The sequence below is a fragment of the Natator depressus genome, chromosome 2 (assembly GCF_965152275.1).
Source record: "Natator depressus isolate rNatDep1 chromosome 2, rNatDep2.hap1, whole genome shotgun sequence".
Classification (NCBI taxonomy): domain Eukaryota; kingdom Metazoa; phylum Chordata; order Testudines; family Cheloniidae; genus Natator; species Natator depressus.
In genome coordinates, this window is record NC_134235.1 from 210,585,253 (window position 1) to 210,601,138 (window position 15,886).

Sequence of the window (15,886 nt, forward strand, 5' to 3'; positions counted from 1 at the left end):
TGTTTTCTAATGTAAACTCCTCTGGTACTACAGATTTTAGTGAGGGCCATAAGCATTCAGTATTTCCGTAGGTATCAGAACCAGAGGAAATTACCTTTCTGTTTTTTCTCCTTTCCCAAGTCTTTCAGTGGAACAGAAATAAACTTTCACTTACAATGCATTTTTATCTTGATCTGCTACTGTTATAAATCTAGGTCAGATTTATAGGCAACATTTTTCCTCCTGTCATACCTTGTCATGGTGAGAGCAATTAGGGTAGAAATAGAAGAGAGACTCCCATGTATACTGACATTTTTTTTGTCCAAAGAGGACTTTAATGACTGCTTTAGTCTGCTTCATGCTGTGTTATGTAGCATTTATGCAATGCAGTGTTTAAAACGGTTTTGCATATTCCACTGGACCATGAATCAATGTGCATTACACTATGTGTTATAGGCAGGGAGACAGAATAGTCATGTGCTTTGTCATATAGACTGAATTTTTAAATGTTACTAAAGTGCATTTGTGATTTGTATAAAGGTGGCAGCTCACTTCAAAGCTGGTTATTTTCCTTTTTATTTGATGAGGTTCTCTAATAGCTCCATCTTGCCCACATATTTCCTTATTGCCAGTTGGCTCTGAAATCTGTTGCTTGGGCTCACCATACAGAATTAGCTTCCAAAAAATGAGGTCCCATGCTGTTTCTGTCCACTGGACTGATGAGGGCTGGAGGGATTGGATTTGAAGCCAAAGCAAAACTGAATCAGATGGGATAATATCTAATATGTATGCCAACAATTCCCAGTTCTTGAAGGTCCCATTTCTGGGACAGATCGTTGAGAAGGGGGTGGTAGGTCAACTCCAATGACATTGGATATCCTCAAGTTCCCTTCCAGTTTGTCTTAACACTGGATCACTGCATAGAAATACAGCTAATCATGATGGCCAGTAACCACCCTAGTGGAATGGACAGAGGCCATATGTCCTGAGTACTGTTGCTTTACTTTTTTCAGTGGGTTTTGATGCTGCTGTTTATGAGGCTTTGCAGATACAGCCACAGGGTGGAAAGAATTACCGTCTGGAGTTCTACAAATTTACTTGAGAACCATCAACAAAGTAGCTTTAGAAAACTCCTGTCCTAAGCTGTGGAGTTCCACACGGCTCAGTCCTTCATCTCTTCTGTTCAATTTTTTATATGAAGCTCATGAGATTATGCTGATATAACTCATCAGTATGTTAGATATCCAGTCTCTGACTATGTTTGCCTGATATCCGGTAGAGATTGGGACCTAAATGAAATCCAGTTGACTGGAGCTCAGATGGGATCAGATAGAGATGATTCTGATGGAGAGGCACTTTGAGAACCTAGTGAAATTTATTTTGATCTTATCTGCTCAACCATTTCAGAGAAATCCACAATCTTGGGACCTGGCTCATCTTTGTCACTTCCTCTGCTCTCCCCAGTTGTATCAGTGGTCAGAAACACTTTTTTTCATCTCTGTCTTTCCAAGAGATTGCACCCAGTCCTCTCAGATGAAGATCTTGCCTCTGTCATCTACACCTTTTAGACTAGACTAACTGTAAACCCTTTCAGCTAGTGCAGAGTGGGATAAGAGCATACCACAAGTAGGATCTGCTGTCTGCACTGTATCCCCGTCAGCTACTGGGCCACTATCTACAAACTGGGCCAAGACCAAAGTTATCCAAAAAGATCTCTATCTCTGACTTGCCATGTGACCTTCACCCATCCAGAATTTTGGCACTTACTGTTCCGAGGTGAAGCTCATGTCTTCACAGATACTAAAGAAATATTTATAAAGACTGACATTCCTACCTTGAATGCTGTCCAATAAGTTTTTAGTTTTGTGTTCTGTTGTACTTGATATGGGACTATGAATACTGAGTTTACCGGCTGTGTATTTAAACAGTAAGTAGCTAGCTGTTGGAGCATCATAGTGTTATAGTCCCCATGAGAACCCAGTGTTTGTTTGTTTTTAATGTCAAGAGCCATTGTAGAACATCTTCTCAGCTAAGAAGTAACTAACATTTTGCCTTCTTTTCAGTGTACCATTTTGTAACTAGTAGACTTTAATCTTTTTGTCTCAAAAAAGTCTACCTATTATGTGACAGAATAAGTCCCTTCTTAGAATCATCAGGTGAGTGCTTCTCCAGGAGATGAGGGAAATCACAAAAAACACAAAGTAGGGTCCCTGCCCTTAAATGTATTTCAGTTTGCATTTTGATACCAGTTTAGAAATGTTATCGCCTGTTTTGTCACAGACATAATTCACATCTTTCTTCAGGCACTGTAAACAAGAGAAATGGTTTAATGGCTCCATAAAAGCCACTCTCTGCTGATAGCTGAGATTAGACCCTTTAGTAATGGAGTCTTGTGTGTTGGGGGAGGGGGAGGGCTTGGCAGAGGTAAATGTACTGGAAAAGAATCTTTGAGAGGCTCTGATGTGTCTGAAGTGTTTGCTGCTTTCTGTGTGTGTATGGGAACATGAATTTAAAGAGTCTGTGACACTGTTGGCTTTATCAGTACACAGGGCCTTCCCCTTTGCTTCTGGAATTTAACTGACTACTAACTGAGGTCATCTCAATCAGTTTATCACCTGGAATTGAAGTGACCTTAACTTAAAGTGAATGGGTTTTCATCTTCTCGCTGGTGTGAAAAACCCCATGCCACCTATTTATACATGTATTTCATTGGTCCTAAAAGCGAATGAGATCACATACAAAATCTGATTGAAGGTATATTTACACTGGAGCTGGAAAGCATAATTTCTAGCTCAAAGAGACATACCCACGCTAGCCCTGTTAGAGCTAGCATGCGAAAAATAGAAGTGTAGCTGCAGTGGTGCTAGCCGTGGGACAGGCGGATTGACCCAAGAACATACCTGGGCCTCAGGTGGGATCATACTTGGAATGGTTAGCTTCTCCTGCTGCTCGCACTGCTGTGGCTGCACTTCTACATTTACTGCACAAGCTCGATCAGAGGTAGTATGGATGTGTTTCCTGGAGCTGGATATTACACCTTCCAGCTCCAAGTGTAGACATACACTTAGAGATGATTGTATGACATTAAGGTGAGAAGCAACCCAAAAATGCATTCAGCGGGTATGTCCAGAACATGACTTATTGTGACTTCTCCATTACTATCTCTCTGGTGGTGCACAAAATCCTCTAACCTATACATATGGGTCTAGCATTACTAAATGACTGGAAGTTCTCTAAAGCATGCGAGTTAGCAGGTGTCAGTGATTTGATCCTGACACCATTTTGCATCAGCTAGTACATGACTGTCTCCATACGCGTGCGGATAATAAAGTGATAACCTTTGGTCTATAGAGTGAAAGTGAACACTTAGAAACTAAGCTGAAAGCGAAGACCCCTACAATTATCCGCTTTATGAGGGTTTTTTCAACACACAAACTTTTCTGAAAAGCATACTTATTTTGTCCTTGTGATCGCAGCAGGAGTCTCAGCTCTGCAAACTAAAAATTAGCATTGCATTCAAAGGTGAAAGACTTACAGCCAGTTTCATGAGGTGTTTTCCCAGTTCTTCCTCATCTCAAGTATTCAACTCACGATTGACTTGAATCAATGGTTTCACGTAGTGTAGAAGTAATTAAAGTCTTGTCTATTAAAGACAGTTAGTGAACAGTAAACTGGGTTATAAATCTATAGCGCATGAGCCTGCCACTCACTAACTGGCTACGTGGACCTTGCTCGTGCACAGTACAGAACCTTTTATGCATGGTAGCAGGGTCCACATGGCCAGTTAGTGCATGGCAATCTAGTGTGCTGCAGATTCACAGTCCAGCTTAATGTGCACTGTCTGTATAGCCAGCCGCTTGCTATCTGACACAGCTCCTTCCTTGGGCTTTCCCAAGAAAAGTAACTTATTGTTCCAAATTGGCCCAAATGAGTTACAGTTTGACCATGTGCAGAGAAGCTTACTGCCCTATTTATCTCAGGCAGCAGGGCACTAAAGATACCAACATATAAGTCTTAGTCAAGGCAAGGTGATTTCTAATCACTTACAGACGTTTTAATAAAATAGGTCTCCACTGGGTCCTAACACGAAGACTTCACTCAGAACAAGCCTCATTGACTTGAATGGCGAGTCTGCATGAGTAAGGTAGTCGGGATCAAGGTGTTGATTGCTGACAATAGTCAAAGGAAGACAGTGCCTCAGACCTAGTGGCGATGGCCTGTAGTGTATATGTGTGCATGTTTATATATGCATGCCATTTATGAGTTTATAGCACAGTGGAGTTGTTTGCTTTATTAACTTTTCCACAAAAAAAGCACTTTTTAACACACACGCCCACGCCCCAGGGATACATTATACAATGCAAACATAAAGAGAATACAAATTAGCACATTACATATCAAAAATGTGTATCTTTTTATAAGGCACGTAAAGGCACACCAGACTTACACAGTGATCCATTTACTGTTAAATGCAATGAGCCAGATCATGCTTGTCTTATGTCAGCAGTCATGGTAAGTTCAAAGGGACCACTACTAACATGAGCAGTGCACTGAGCAGGATTAATCCGGACTAACCTTACTCTCACAGGTAGACCAGTTGCTCACAAAGAATCCCAGCAACTCATCCAAATAAAGTTTGTAGGATTGGGCCCTTGTTTTATAAAGGGTCATTTTTATTTTTTTAGTTTGGAGGTGGCCATCTATGAGTAATTAAGTATTTGGGGTGAAATCCTGGCCCTATTGAAGTCACTGGCAAAATTTCCAGTTATTTCAATAGGGTCAGGATTTCTGGATTTTACCTGGTGAGTTTTGAGGAGGAAAGGCCTTGGTTATTTTAAATACCATTATTTTTTTAACTTGGATGTATGGGTAGCTTGCTCTTTTCCAGTAAGAATACAAATATTTAAAAAAAAGCAACCCCACTTTCCCCAAAAGTACTTCATGGTTTAAAAAAAACTTAAACTCAGTGTAGCAAAACAACAAATAATATTAAATAGATACAAAAAAGTGTTGCAACCTACAATGACCTGTAGTGTGTGGGGGGGGGGGTGGGGGTGGGGAAGGAATGGCAGTGAAGATAAATAGGTATTGGCATTTTGAATGCTTAAAATTTGTCTGGTTTCAGAGTAGCAGCCGTGTTAGTCTGTATTCGCAAAAAAGAAAAGGAGGACTTGTGGCACCTTAGAGACTAACAAATTTATTTGAGCATAAGCTTTCATGGGCTACAGCCCACTTCATCGGATGCAATTTGTTAGTCTCTAAGGTGCCACAAGTACTCCTTTTCTTTTTAAAATTTGTCTGTTGTGGTCACTCAGTCCTCATCAGCCAGCCTCAAGGTGTGGTTTGAAAGGTCAAGTAGCCATCACAGAAAAAATGTAACAAGTATATTCTCAGGATCTCTTGTCCTCTCCTTCCCCTTAAAGTGCCCATTTAAGGAGTGGTGGATGGAGTTTTGCATGACAAGTGGATCTGGGGTGTTCCTCAGGAGGGCTTTACATTTTACAGCTATGTTATCTGTCCTGGCCATAGTTAAGGTATGGATCTAATATAAAATCGCTTTGGACTGAACTGTGTTCCCTACATGAAAGGAAGGAGTTAACCTGTTTCATTTGATACACTTCACCCTAGCTCATAAAACTTGGAAGAAGGTGGGGTAAACTTTAATTAAAACTATAGCACAGATGCCTTCTAGCGCTCTGCCCTGGGCCTAGCTAGGACTGTACTGTAAGCAAAATAAAATGTACCTCTCAGTGGAGGCAGCAGGCTGGAGCCGTGTTCAGTGAAAGTAATTTAATTAGTGTTGATCATGACTCCAGATGATGGTGATTTGATAAGGAATAATTTAGTACTTAACAGCCTTTTACATGCACCAACTCCGTGTGGGAAGGTAAAGCAAATTGCGCAAAATGAATGTGCTGCTTTCACTTGTGCTTGTGCCGGTGAGCTGGAAAACTGCCTGTTCGCCGAGGTTCAGGCTCTCAGCACTGTGATGAAATACCCAACCCGTTCTGCATGCAGGGCCGCGGTGTGGGAGTCTCTGTACTCCCGTTATTTCAAAATAAATAAGGGAAGTCATTTTTCATAACAGATTAACTCTGAGGAAGCAGTAAAGTCAAAAAGAGAAAATAGAACAGCGTGTGGCCTTTGTGCGGCTATGCAATTGTTGGCTTTTAAAATAAAAAAACCTGTTGCATTCATAGGTTAACTTGCAATAGATTCAAATCAGAACAAGTCACAGACTTAAGGTAAGAGCCAGAGATACTGGGCCTGTCAGAGGTGGAACACAGTCTCTGTGGCCAGGACAAACAGGATATATCTACAGTGCAGTTAGACACCTGTGGCTGGTCCGTGCCAGCTGACTCAGGCTCGCACAGTAGATGTTTGGGCAAGCTGGGCTGCAGCCTGAGCTCTGGGCCCCTCCCAGCTTGCGGGGTCCTAGAGCCTGCGCTCCAGCAAAAGCCCGAACATCTATACCTCAGTTAAACTGCCCCACAGCCCAAGTCCCGTGAGCCAGAGTTAGCTGGCATGGGTTAGCCATGGGTTTTAATTGCAGTATAATTTGCATACTGTCCTTAACTTAGGTTACCAACGTGGGTTAAAATAGTGGTAAAGACACAGCGACTCAGCTTTTAACTGGGGTTTGCAGCTAGAGTTATATAGGGAAGCCTGGGGTTGAACTCAAGCTGCTGACTTTAGTTAAAAGCAATGTTGCTGTGTCCTCCCTGCTATTTTAACTGGAATTAGCTAACATGAGCTAGCTGACCTGAGTTGCGAACACCCTTTTTTTGTGATGGAGACTACGTGGAGTCTGAACCTACATTCTGACTCCTGGTGGGTAGATAGGTGGTTGTAGGAGTTGGCACACAGATGTCTTTTCAGCTGAAGATCTGATCCTGCTCTCACATGGGTGTAAATTCAGATGTAACTCTGTTGAAGTGAATGCAAGTGCATCAGTTTCTTCTTGTGTAAGTAACTGAGAGAAGAGTCAAGACTTAAGAGGGGAGAAAGTTGTATTTAAAGAAATATTGAGTTTCTTGTTGTTGTTTTTTTCATTTAAGACAGATTTGTCCAAGCTCTGTGATAGGGTGGGGAGAATTGGCAACTAATCAGGAGCTCTGGGGCCACAACTAATTTGCATATACATTTACATAAAGGGCTAGATCTTGCTCATCATAATCATACATGGAGTCTCATTTCCTCCAACTCCTCACCTGATTAATGAGAGTTAGATTTGGCCCCAAATCCTTTAATTAAAAATAAATGTACACTACTGTTGTACTTACATCATAGAAATTGTGGTTAAAGTACAGTACACCAGCAATAAAGTCCTGTAGGATATCAGCATTGTTCTACCCCACAATGACAGGGAAAGCCTGACCATGGACCACATTTTGGCCTCTCATTTAAATTTTGGCGCCCTTAATTGAAGAGGTCCATTCAGACTTTCCCTTGGTTTTCCTCCAGTGCACGTTCACTTTTAAGAAGACTGCATGATCTGTTGCAATATATATTACTTTCGGAAAATGTATATGTGTGTGCACATGCTCAACAACCCCCACCCCCACCCCCACAATTTGGAGCTAGCATATGTCAAACTATCACTTTTAAGATTACATGCAAGTGAAGGAATGATGTAAAGCCTGAGGGTACATAATAATGCTCTGATGCTGCACTGACATTTGCTAATGTGGACCCCGGAATGTGTGGGGAGTCCCTCAGAAGTCACTGAAACTCCACAGACGTACAGGGTTGTAGGAGGATCCCAATGTGATACAGGTGTCGAAAGCTGAAATTTCAACAGGATGTTCTGGTGATATCATCGATCACAAGAGTTAAGATGAAAGGTTTTAGGCATGCTAACAGAGTCCAGAGATGGAACTGTAGCCTCGCTGTGTATTGGACTGTATTTTAAAAATATTTTTTTTAAAAAATTGTCTTTTAGGACTGCTCTTCTCCAACATTTTTGTACTTCCATGGCCCTATTCTGTTGCCCCTTATTGGATTAGCAAAAGGGGTTGAGGTAATTCTGAGCTGTCAATGTAGATGCAGATGAGCATCTTTTACCTTCATTTTGGCTAAGGTCGACCTTGAACTACAGAAAAGGTTAACAAGGTTAACAAGCTAGCCCTATCCTGACTTTGACCTCCTTGCCCAGTTTAGATAAACCTGTGCTTCTCATTCATATTCCATTTCTGTCCCATCCCTTCCTCTTGCTGCCTTTGAATACACTGGGTAAAATCCTGGCCCCATTAAAGTCAATGGCAAAATTCCCATTGTCTTCAGCTGGGCCAGGATTTCAGCTAATAAATCTTTTAGTGAACTATATAAGGCTTTTTTATTGTGTACGTTTCTGACATTACTTTGTTATTATAACATCAACTGTTAAGCCTGTAATCCGCTAATTTCGTAAATTTTATTACAAGTTTTCACATATTTTGTGAGACCAAAAAAATTAGAGGTCCTGCATTTGAGGCTCATACATAAGAAATTAATTTTGCAGCAATAGGTGTGTTACTCTTTAAAGTGAACTACTATGCCTTTACAGCTGAAAGCTACCATGCTAATATTACTTAGAAGCATTTTGTGCCTGGGAAGTATTTTGCCTCTGACAACATTTACAGTAGCTAAGCCAAATATAAGTGGGCTGTTATTTTCCTGCTAGTGCGATGGGAGCCTGGCCATCATTCTGTTAAACAATAAAAGTGCTAATAGCCAATGCAAAGGATCTCTGGTGTCTGTTTCTCAATTTGACACCCAAAGAAATGCCTGAAATGTTCATTTCTTCCACTGTGTCTATTATTACAGAGGTTTAATTAATTGTGTTTCATTAGCAGCATCTAACTTGCTTGATAATGCACACTGTTTAATACCATGCTTGGTTTCTAACTCCATGTTTTTGTTGTTGTTTTTTCTCCTTTCCAGTGGCTTTTCATGGTCTCCCAGTGAAAATCAAGAAAGAACCCCATAGTCCATGTTCGGAACTTGGCTCTGCTTGTAGTCAAGAACAGCCATTCAAGTTCAGTTATGGGGAAAAGTGCCTGTACAATGTCAGGTAAAGCAACAAGGAGTACTTCTATAGTAGCTTCAGTGAGGACTGCAGATTTAAATGAGGACCGATTAAAGAGAAATAAAACCAAAATAGAGATCTTATAAAAGTTACCTCTTCAGCAGATAACAGACTCATGAGATAATGCATTTAGCTGAACATTGATGGAACTGTTTACAGTCCTATCAAGCACTTAATCATTTTAAAGCAATAATTTTCATTGAAATACTCGTGGCTGCACTTCTCCTCTGGATGTAGCCATAGTTTAAAAAATGGGGGAGGGAGTCTTGTTTACTGCGAGCTGTGTTGAAAGTACTTTTAAAATGCATTATGCACTTTAGGCTGAGAGAGAGCTCCTGGTAACAGGCGAGAGATTGGCAGGTCTGAGCAACACTTTAGGTATTTGACGACTTTTGCGGATGATATACGTGTGCATTCATGGACAATTACAGTGTAAAATAGTATTTTATTAGGCTTTGCAGATACTTTTATTTTTTCAGAAGGAAGTGGTCTTCCTCTGATAATCAGGATAGATAGTAAATGTTTTAATTATTTTAGGAGATAAAAATGGAGTTTGATATCGTTTCATTCTTTATGGATGTTATTTTGGTTCAGATTTTTGTCTTCCTTTTCTCCTCAATGTTAGCAGTTGCTGGGTGTCTTATTGATGTTTTAGTCTATTTGGGAATCTTTAACCCAGTCAGCACAGAATTTTTGTTCACATAAGTACACTACCATTATAGGTATCAGCAAAACCACCTAGATCTGCCTCTTCATGTGACAGACAGGGCACCCCTGGTGCAAACGTGATAAAACTCAGTCACAGAGGAATGATCTTGGGGATTTCTGCTTTACTTACCAAGGTGGCCCTTGTCACCTATTAGGTACCCTTTTAGACCCCCTTATTGTTTTAGCCCCCACAGATGCTTACTCGTGTGCTGAAACATTGAGCAGGCAAGTATTTCCACTAACTTCAGCTGGACTACCAGTGGTCTTGATTCAGGAAAACACTTATGCATGGGCTTAACTCTAAGCACCTGCATTAGTCCTTTCTTGAATAGGAATGGACTTGTGTACATGTTTTAGTGTTTTCCAGAATCAGGAAACATGTGAATAATGTTAAGCACACGCATAAGTGTTTGCAGGATCAGTGCTTCAGTTTTGAGAGAGGAAAAAGTCCGTCAGTGGAGGCTGCTAACATCTGCGTGTGGGTAGATAAACTAACAGAGCTGTATTTTTCTGGGTCAGATTCCTTTTCTCCAGTTGCATTCTTTATTGTCTCACTCTGAGGTCTGTGCAGACCACGGAAAGCAGGGCAGGCTCTTTCTACTCTGGTCCAGCTGCCTATGCTTTGAAATTTTCTTTGTGCCTGTCTCCTGTTAGTGTCTCACTGTAACACCAAATCCTTTTAAAAATACATCTCTGCCCCACAGAGGCAAAGAACATGACCTCCATGTGTAACTGCTAGCTAACTTTTCTGTGTGCTTTTCCATGTACAGAAAAGAGAACTCCCCCAGGTGCTCTCAGAATAAAAGGAAGATGAATAGGATAATGTTTCTGTGGTACTACATTTTATTTGCAGAGAAATTAACTTCTCACCTTTCCCCCTCCCTCACCCTGCTGTTAGTGCCTATGACCAGAAGCCACAAGTTGGAATGAGGCCCTCTAACCCACCAACGCCATCCAGCACTCCAGTGTCACCGCTGCACCATGCATCCCCAAACTCAGCTCAGACTCCTAAACCCGACCGGGCTTTTCCTACTCACCTCCCTCCATCCCAGTCCATTCAAGACAACAGCTTCCCTATGGATCACAGGTAAAAAAAACAGAAAACCAATACCCTAATGACAACAATAAAAGATATTGGGTTAGTCCCTTGGCATTGATAGTTAAGGCTGTGGCCTGATTCTGCTACCCTTCTTTGGGTTGAGTAGTACTTGACCCTGTAGCTATTCCCATTGAAATCAGTGGGACCAAGATACTAGTCAGTAATGGCTAAGAGTGGCAGAAGGATCCTTCGTAACTGCATTTCTATAACTCCTTTATAGGGGACTGTCAGCCTGAGATTTCAGCTGTGGAAGCTCAGATTGGCAACTACAGTGTATCAGGGCCTATTTCTGCCACCTTTACTTACCATGAGTGGTACCGTACTCCTCAAGTAATTCCACTGAAGCCAGTAGAACTACCTGAGGAGTGAAGTACTACCTAGCATGGACCAGGGTATCAGAATCTGGCCCCATGCTAACAAAGAAGTATATAAGATCGTCTAATACACATCTGAATAGAAGGATGGGTATCTTCTGGAGTTGCTGTTAGAGAGTGTAGTGTCACTTTGCTTACTCTTCCCTGAAAGGGTGAGTATTATTTTTTGAGAGCTTTTTGAAATACAACAGCTTATAAAAAGGAAATTAAGCTGCCAAAATAAACCATGTTCAAACAATATTAGACTGAATAAAACTCACAAAAGCTAAAAAATCCAGAATTAAAACTGAAACTGTGCCCTTAAGTCACTCTGTTCTGTTTTGCTGTTTTAGAGGTCTCCCAACAATGGATGATCTTTCTTAGCTCACTCCCCTTTGCCTAAGTTTTGCAACACATATGCTCAGGATGGAGTTTCTTATTTTTGCAACTGTCAGTTTACCTGCTTGCATGCGAGTATAAGTAAGATCTTAACCTTATTATTTGAACATGGTTTTGTTTGTTAAATAGCGTGCATACCCATAAATACACACATGTTCAGAGTGACACATTAGTGCTTCAAAAATATATTAAAAAAAACAATCCATGTTGAAATAAAATTAAGATCTTACTCCATAGAGCATATGGGTTCAGATTCACCCCTGCTATGCCAGGGGATGCAGTTTGTATGCTCCTGCACCAGCAAGCTCAGCTGTATGCAGAGGTCCCTCGCCTCATTTCCAGGGAGAGATGGTGGTTATTTCCATTCCTGCTGCCTATTTTGGGTTCTGCTGGGGAAACTTTAAGTTCTGCCTGAGACTATATGAGCCTCACTGGCAGGAGATGGAGTAAGGTGGCACTGAATCAACACATTCAGTTGCCTTCACCAAGATCCTGCCCCATCCTTCTTGGGCTGTGTTGGAACTGTGCAGGTCCTCAACAGAGGGCAGATTGTGGTTTTGATTGCAGGACATTGGGCAAGTGTATTTCTGTAAGAACACCAAACTCAGATGGCTGAGCAGGTTTGGCTGAAATTCTCTAAACATTAAATTGCTCTCTATTCAGAGAGCAAGATGGACTATTTCAGATTAACAGGTTTTTGTTTGGGAGCAACTGAAAAGGAAGGTTATAGCGGAAGCTGCATTTCAGCCTAAACATAGACATTTGGAGGGCTCACATATACCTTTTCTCCAGTGTGTATAGTTTCTCATGACACTTCGCTTTATAATAGGTTTGTCACGTGATGTTTTCATTATATTTACCATATGGTTTGATGCACGCCCTCCTAAGGACATTTTGCATTATGCTTCCCTTCAGTGAAGGAATAATTAGTGAACAACCTTTTAGCAAAGCCCCAAGTAATAAACTCAAAGAGTAAGGCTAATGTTGTGTGGCTAAAAATTCCATTCTTCTTTATTTCCAAAGAATGGTACATTTTGCTGTGGAAGGTATTTTTTCCTTTCTGTTTTTAATCCTGAATTTGTTTCATGGTCTCCTCCTACCATTCCTTGCTTCCCTTTCTGAACTCAGTGGTGTGTACGCAGATCTTGTAAATATTTTTGTGAGAAGCATATTTAAAGGTCTGGATTGCAGGATGATCTATTGCATTCTGCACAGGTCTGGTAGGAGAGAGGCAGGCTTCCTTTATTAGTGTATTCAAAAAAACCTGTTGTTTTAAACAAATCAGTTCTATGGTTGAATGTGATTATATGTATCTATATAAAATGGGTGTACATTTCTCTGGACCATACATTCTGTGGCTTAGGATAACAGCAGCCTCAAGAACATGCAGCTTCATACAAGGCATGAGTGTATGGGGGACAAATAGTCCTAACAAGTACCAAAAGGAATCAAATTCACTTGTATAAACAAATGGCTTGATTCCATACAAAGCTTCCAGTACAACAAGTATTATTAACTTCCTTTGAGGCTTTGCAAGTGAGCCTGTTTCTTATTTTAACTTCAAGTTGCAATTTTCTGATTCACTCCTTGACAGTTCTTAATGATAATTTCTGCTTCTTTTTTTGGCTAATGAAAAAAGGAAGAGAGGGGAAATGAATGCAGTGCCAGTCAGCCTAACTATTTCATAATATGTTTGAGTTTCTAAGTTTATTTTGTGCAGGTGTAGGTGGAATTGCAAAGCCTAATGTTACGGTGTGCCACTCCAGAGTGGAATATTCTTCATGTTTTTAAACTAATTAAAGTTCAGTCTCCATTGCTGTCTTATTCTTCAGTTGTTTCTACACATGACAGTAAATATTTGGGTTCATGGCAGTGTTTTGATGAAATTTGACTAGATGTTAAAATTTGTGTTTGAAATGTGTACTTCATAAGATTTATATTGAAGAATGTATTGACCTAACGATCAAATCCTACTCTCCTTCTCCAGCCAATTTTCTCAAAGCGAGCATCTGATTTTACTTGCATGAACCGTGTCAGTTCACTCCCAAAGTACAAGAAACTGAAAAATCATTGGTTCCTGGTCGTGTATATTTTGACAGAGGGAAACTTCCATCTCTCTCTTGAAGATGGTTGTGTTAAATAACAGCTTGTCTTACTCTTTTAGGGTGTGTCCACAGTTGGAGCTGGGGGTGTGATTCTCAGCTCAGGAAGACAATTGTGTGCTTGCTGTGATCAAGCAAGTGTGCTAACAATAGTGTGGGCCACAACAGTGCAAGCAGCAGTAGGGGCTAGCCACACCATGTATATACCGAGGGTGTTTGATGGGCAGGGATTTGGGGCAGCTAGTCCCTCCCCATCTTGTGCTGCCGTGGCTACATTTTATTTTTAGTGCTCTAACTCAGTCAGAGCAGGGGTGAATATGTCTCCTCGAGCTGGAAATTGCACCCCCATTTCCAAGTATAGACATATCTGTGGTTGAGGGATGGCAGGACAAGCAAACAGTTTACTTCAAAAATATCCCAGTTACTGTTCTGTGGATCAGCACAGAGGCAATAGGTCCCAACTCCACCACGATTGTTCAAAACCAAGCCACCTGGGGCTGGCTGATCTCTTCCCTTTATGGGGGGGTGGGGAAGCCATGTGAAAATGTATAATTCACCAGGGAAGCATGCCACTGAGCCTCTCTTTCCTCAAACCTCTGAACGTGCAGAAGCCCAACTGCTCAAATTCAGCACACATAGTTGGGGCTCTGAGGTTTTGTGGGGGGAAACATGCCAGACCTGGGGGAGGGGAGAGCATGGACCATGCTCCTTTCCATTCTGGTGCATTACATGGAGCACTAACTCCCCTCCATAGCTTCCACTTCCCTTGGAGAGGAAGACTGTGTACAAATGGTTGGGGGAGCAGTGAACTCTTATGAACCCCTTGCTTCGATGACAGCAGTATGAGTAGAAGGCCATCCTTGGGGCTGTGTTCTTTTTTTTTTTTTTTTTTTTTTTTGGTGTTGTCTGCCAGTAAACCTGTTAGGTCTGTGGGATTTGCAAGGTGCACCATTCCTTTTTCCAGAGGGGTGAGAACTCCTCCCCACTGAGACAGGAATGTGACACCAAGTCTGCAAGGTGAAGCTCCTTGGTTTTTTCACCATGAGGAGACAATTGAGGCTTTTTAACTTTGTGGAATGATGCCCAGATCTTACCACTGACACCTTTATTTGTTTGGAGATGGCATCTGTAAGCAAACAGATACAACTCTCTATTCTTTCATAAGACCTGATTCGCTAAGGTGCCTTTATGCCATGCTGGCAGCATACAGGGGCCACCCCCATGAGAGTGTCCTCTGTGCAGGCCTGCCCCCTTCCTCAGCATGTGGAGGGCTGGTGTAAGGTACAGTCCCTGTTGGAATAGCAGAGGAAGTGTGTATCTTTTTAGACTGTAATCCTTCTGGGACATGGATTGTCTTTAGTCTTTTTATACAATGCCCAGCACAATGGAGCTCAGATCCTGACTGGGGCATTTGGGAAGTACCATAATATAAATATTTACTACTAATAAAATGATAGGGCTATTCTCTGCTTCCCATGTCCCATAGGGGGCCTTGGGAAGCAGAGTATAGCTGAGAGTATCCCTTGGCGGCTCTAATTTATGCTGGAAATAGGCAGGACCATAAACAGCCCCAGCGTATGGAAAATGTAAAGGCAGTTGAAACCCATCTTTCTCCTTCTGAATTCCTGTCCTGTTTTTAGAAACAGAGTAACTGAGAATTGGGCCCAGAAAATGTGAGCTCTTTTTTTATTTTTTTCTTAATTCCATCTTTTGTTGATTAAGGATAAAAATTTAAAAATTATACCTGGTTTGGGGTTTTGGTTTGTTTTTTATTTACCATCTTGTCTCTTGAGTTACCAAGTCACTCTGCCATTGCACTTTTGAGTGACTTCTCTCACTTGTATCATAGATTTCGCCGCCAGCTCTCCGAACCTTGCAATTCTTTCCCACCTTTGCCTGCAATGTCAAGGGAAGGACGCCCAATATACCAACGCCAGATGTCTGAGCCAAACATCCCTTTCCCACCTCAAGGTTTTAAGCAGGAGTACCATGATCCAGTCTATGAACACAACGCCATGGTTGGCAATGCAGCCAATCAAAATTTCCCCCCTCCGCTGATGATTAAACAGGAACCTAGAGATTTTGCATATGATTCAGGTAGGTAAGACTTTTTTCTTTAGTTCTGTGAGAAAAATAATAAAGCCTAACAAGGGTTAGGCCAAATGGTCTTTATTCTCAG

The 15,886-nt window shown here is 41.4% G+C and overlaps 1 protein-coding gene across 3 annotated transcripts in view; it reads left to right on the forward strand.

Annotated features, from left to right (window-relative positions):
- The window catches only part of ETV1 (ETS variant transcription factor 1), a 74,553-nt gene that overhangs the window by 28,550 nt on the left and 30,117 nt on the right, over positions 1–15,886 (forward strand). For all 3 annotated transcript variants that reach the window (XM_074945834.1, XM_074945835.1, XM_074945836.1), the window contains 3 exons: positions 8,902–9,031; positions 10,653–10,841; positions 15,557–15,804. In XM_074945834.1, coding sequence (XP_074801935.1) covers positions 8,902–9,031; positions 10,653–10,841; positions 15,557–15,804 — 567 coding nt within the window. The remainder of the gene's footprint in view (positions 1–8,901; positions 9,032–10,652; positions 10,842–15,556; positions 15,805–15,886) is intronic.